This window comes from Phoenix dactylifera, chromosome 6, assembly GCF_009389715.1.
Source record: "Phoenix dactylifera cultivar Barhee BC4 chromosome 6, palm_55x_up_171113_PBpolish2nd_filt_p, whole genome shotgun sequence".
NCBI classification, from domain to species: Eukaryota; Viridiplantae; Streptophyta; class Magnoliopsida; order Arecales; family Arecaceae; genus Phoenix; species Phoenix dactylifera.
The window spans coordinates 9,405,088-9,409,770 of record NC_052397.1 but is presented as its reverse complement, the minus strand read 5'-3'; the positions used below and the strand labels follow the sequence as shown (position 1 = coordinate 9,409,770).

The following is a 4,683-nucleotide window of genomic DNA, read 5'->3' as shown; positions in this document are numbered from 1 at the left end:
TTTCTTATATTTCTTGCTTTAGATGTACCAGACTTGTACCCACAATCTTCACCTTGGTGCTTCAAAGCCTCTGCAAGCTCCACATGGTCCATCAACCCCATGAGCCCCACACATGAGAGGAAACTATCTCGCGGATGAATCTTCGTAAGTGCATCCGACTGGTTCTTCTTCGTATAAACTTTAACCAGCATCACCTCACCTTCTTCCACCAGCTTTCTGATCCTGTGATATCTCATATCTATATGCTTTGTACGTGCATGATAGACTGGGTTCTGAACCAATTGTAGAGCACTCTGACTATCATTGTGCAGCATCATTGTATCTTGCTTCACGCCCATCTTCTGAATGAGTCTCTTTAACTAAAGAGCCTCCTTAGCAGCTTTTGTAATTCCTATATATTCGGCCTCTATGGTGGATAAGGCCGTGATAGGTTGAAGGGTCCAAGAAACAGGTCCACCGTATATATAGAAAACATAATATGTAGTAGACCTTCTTGTATCCATATCACATGTAAAGTTAGCATCAACAAACCCTTCCAATGGACCTAAAACCTCACTTGAGACATTGGAGTTCCTCCTAGGTCCATCTTGTTGTCCAAAAATCAGACCAAGCCTTCGAGTTGCTTGAAGATACCGAAAAATCCACTTCAGTGCCTCCAGTGCTCCTTCCCAGGGTCTGCCATATACCTGCTCACCCGGCTCACTATATGTGCTATGTTTGACCTACAATACACTATATCATACATCACGCTGTCCACGGCACTGGCATATGAAACTCTTTCCATATACTCTTTCTCTTCATCTGTTTGAGAGCACTGCAGCTTGGAAAGCAATAGGCGGACCTATCATAGTAATCCAATCCTTAATTGATAATAGCTAACAAATATTGGCTTTATGTTATTGTTCCAATTCTCCAAGTTGGAAATTATAGATGCCTTTCTATATTTTGTATTTGGAGTTAACTCCATTAGATAGCACCACAATACATATGTGTGTGTGTGAGTGTGTGTGTGTGTCCGTGTTTATATATAGCAGTTGCAACAAATGGACCTCCAAATGGGCCCTAAAGCTATAACAGACTCAGCCCTGCAGTTACAAAACCGAGTGGGGACAGACCGCGGTTCCGCTCTGGCGACGTTGGTGGTGCGTACTTCTCGTTAGAAACATAACAAAGGTTAGTTAGACCTTGAGGGAAGAGCACGTGATCGGCGATGTTGGTGAGCTTGAAAGGGACCGAGATGAGTTGGGAGGGCTCAGGTTCACGGCCTCACGGGAATCCATCCCTTCTCTCACGAGCCACCTTTGTGGACCCTGTACGCACCCACCACAAACACCCACGCACCCACTCACGCACCTCCCATCCATTTATCCCTAGCTGAAATCCTCTCGACCTTTCACCTTTATTTTTTTCCTTCTATTTTGTGTTCTCGCTCCCAAATTTAACCTACTCACAGTCCATGGATCGAAACTTCGAAGGAGAACTTTTCTCGCACAAAATACCCACCGAAAGCTTGCTTTATTACTCTTGGGTAACATAGAAAGCTGTGAGTGGTGCAGGACGTAGCGAGGTTCTCTGGCCATTCGAAAAATAGCCCCATGAACCCCAGGTTGAAGTGGTTGGGCATAACTCGTTAGCTGATGGAAAGTTGCGTGGACGTATGCTAATAAAGGGCCTCAGAAATGTCCCTGTTCCCAAAATATCATCTAAATTACAAAAGGGAAGGGCTAGGGTATCCCTCCTTGGATGGCTGTTTTATGAATAAAGGAGGAGGGCTCTACCCATCCTTAGGCTACAGCCCTATGCTCCCCGTACCTGTTGCCATGCTTCTCCTCTCGTAACAATACGATCTCTTCTCTGTCCTTAATTACAATTTACAAACACAAGAATTTAAATAATTTTTTGAGAGGCTAAGGTTTGAAATATATATCCTAAGACAACGACTTGGTTTTGTAGGTTTAGTGGGATGGGTTAAGGTGTGCATGTTGTTAGAGGGATTATCGAGAAGGGACAAAGGCTTCTGTTCTCTGAGGACACAGCCTGCAGCACCAGCTGAGGCTGGCTCGGCAGTGGCCAGCCCAGTCCCAAGCCATCTTTATCAATTCTGACGAGCACTTTATTTGTTGGCATGCCACCATGCATGCATGGGGTGACTGTTGTTATTTACCCATTCAACATCAATCTGCTCTGCTCCATCTTTTTCCTCCACTCAGTTGAGCGGCTTGCATGGATCGGAAACATGGAGCTTTATGACAGGGTCAGGCTTGGACTAGGCGAAACTTAAGGGTGATGAGGCCTGTCATTTTAGAAGGTGAACGTTAAGTCTACTATCACATGCGGTGGATGGAGGACTATAAGTTAAAAGGGCGGGTTGAAAGTAATTTTGTTGGGCGATGTATACTTCGGTATGGCCAGTTACAGTCCGTTGCCATGACCCCACATATCATCACGAACTGAAGCAATCCATCAGAACTTCATCATGCCACCACTCTTGTTTCATATTGTGTCAGATGGACTCAGATGCATTATTTATTTATTCGTTTCCGATCGTTCTCCCCCAGGTTCCTCTCTTTCCACACTCTTCTTATTACGTGCTTGCACTTTCTTGTGCCAAGAGATTTCTCTCTTCCGCTATTGCTACTTCCCATCCTCCCTCCTCCCCCGGCGCTTTCAATAGTTTTATTTATTCCACCAAATCCAACCCATCTGTACCAGTATTTATTTCAAATCCTCCTCTCCTCCCACTTGATGACAATCACAAGCATCAATCAAACGTGCCTTTACCTCGCAATCCCATGCATGAAACCATTGAATAAGACTCCCTCCTTGCCTCCTCCGCAGGAAAACTAGGACAACCATCCAACACCTACTTCCTCCTTTCCATCTCACCTCCCTCCTACAAACCCACATAACACTCTCTACCCTTCTTCTCTTCCTCTCCCAATTCCCCTCCTTTTCCCATCACCAATTACGACTGAAATAGATAAGGAAATGATGGTGTCGCCAGCAGCTGACGATTCTCAGTCCTCAGAAGGGCGCAAGAGCACCACCACCCCGCTTCACCCGCCGGAGCAAGGCCTCAAATGCCCGCGGTGCGACTCCCCCAATACCAAATTCTGCTACTACAACAACTACAGCCTTACCCAGCCAAGGCACTTCTGCAAGACCTGCCGCCGGTACTGGACCAAAGGCGGCGCCCTCCGCAACGTGCCTGTCGGCGGTGGCTGCCGTAAGAACAAGAAATCCAAATCGTCAGCCTCAACCCGCCTCCCCTTTGATCCCGCGGACCCCATCACCGCCGGGATCCCTGAACCCGGCAGTGGCCTCAAATTCCTCACTGGGCCCTCCCCGCCTGCAGTCGACTTCCAGCTAGGCGTCCTCCCTTTTTCAAGGCTGCACGCTCCCACCACTTGTGGCGTCTTGAGCATCAGCAACCAATTCATCTCCTTCGAGGACTTCTCCTCACCCGCCGCTATCTCATCTCCGGCCGTCACGATGGCTTCTTCTATGGTGGGGTTCAATTACCCAACTTCTTCCATCGGGTTCTATAGCGACGTAGGTGGTGGCTCTTCCTCGACGGTGAATAGCAATACCCACGGTAATATTGCTTCTTCGATCGAATCTTTGAGCTCTGTAAACCAAGACCTTCACTGGAAGCTTCAACAGCAGAGGCTGGCTATGTTCTTTGGAGGGGAGGCCCGTAAGGAGAGCAGTGTGTCTCCTCTTCCAACCCCTCTTCTGGAGAACCAGCCAGAGCCCATCTCTTTTCAGGTCCCAGACAGCTCCAGAGCTGATGTTTGTGGGAGCAGTGGGACGAGAAATGGATGCGTTAGCAGTAATGAAACCCCACCGACATGGTTTCTTGAGAGCACTTACACGATGCCCGCCTCCGCCACCGCCAATACCACCACCAATTCTCACAACAACAACTCCAACAACAACAACAAAAACAGCAACAACAACAGCAGCGACAACAACTCTAGCAATTGGAATGGAATCCCAGCTTGGAATGACATGACCCAGTTTGCGACTCTGCCTTAGTACAAGCGGTCAAACGGGAGTTTCCCATGCTATCCTATTTCTTGATCTTTCTGGTTCCCCGGTCTCCTTAGTTTGCAGTTAAAGCAATCTGGGGAGGCGAGAATGATGGAAGATTTTCTTAAAGAGGGTGATTGATGGGTTGTGTTCAACGTCTTCTGATGATGCTCTCTTGTTTGCTTGGTTCTTTTGCGCTCGCTGTGTCTCTCTCTCTAACTTCTTATGTCTTATTTCGTTTCTTCTGGTTTTCTTTCTGATAATCTTGTTACAAAGCTGCAGGACTATCCCATAGTAATAAAAGTAAGTTTATAGTTGAAATTGATGTCTCTCTTTTATGTTCTAACTACCAATATCCATTTTTGCCCTTCTTTGTATTCTCTATATTTAGGTTTGGATTCTCTTTAACGTGACACAAGCGATGGGGCCGAACTTGAACTGAAATCACATGCTTCTTTTGCTTTAAGTCGTTTTTGTCTCATTTCTTATTTCTATTATCTTTGTTTGGATTTGCAAGAGTTATTAAATTAATTTCAATGCCGTGTCGTTTGATTTTTTTTATTGGTTCTGTCTGACCTCAGAGCTCTTGCATCTATCAACAGGACTACTTTGATATCAGGCTGTGTAGAATAAAATCAACGAAACAGTAGC

General features: G+C 46.2%; 1 protein-coding gene across 1 annotated transcript; it reads left to right on the top strand.

Annotated features, from left to right (window-relative positions):
- Positions 1 to 905: 905 nt before the first annotated feature.
- On the top strand, positions 906 to 4,353 carry LOC103721642 (dof zinc finger protein DOF5.7). Its single transcript, XM_008811932.3, has one exon. The coding sequence runs from the start codon at positions 2,989 to 2,991 to the stop codon at positions 4,036 to 4,038; it is 1,050 nt and encodes a 349-aa protein (XP_008810154.2). The 5' UTR covers positions 906 to 2,988; the 3' UTR covers positions 4,039 to 4,353.
- Positions 4,354 to 4,683: the final 330 nt, after the last annotated feature.

What these genes read in the sequence shown, in the direction of transcription:
- LOC103721642 (XM_008811932.3), top strand. Translation starts at nt 2,989, where the DNA reads ATGATGGTGTCGCCAGCAGCTGACGATTCTCAGTCCTCAGAAGGGCGC.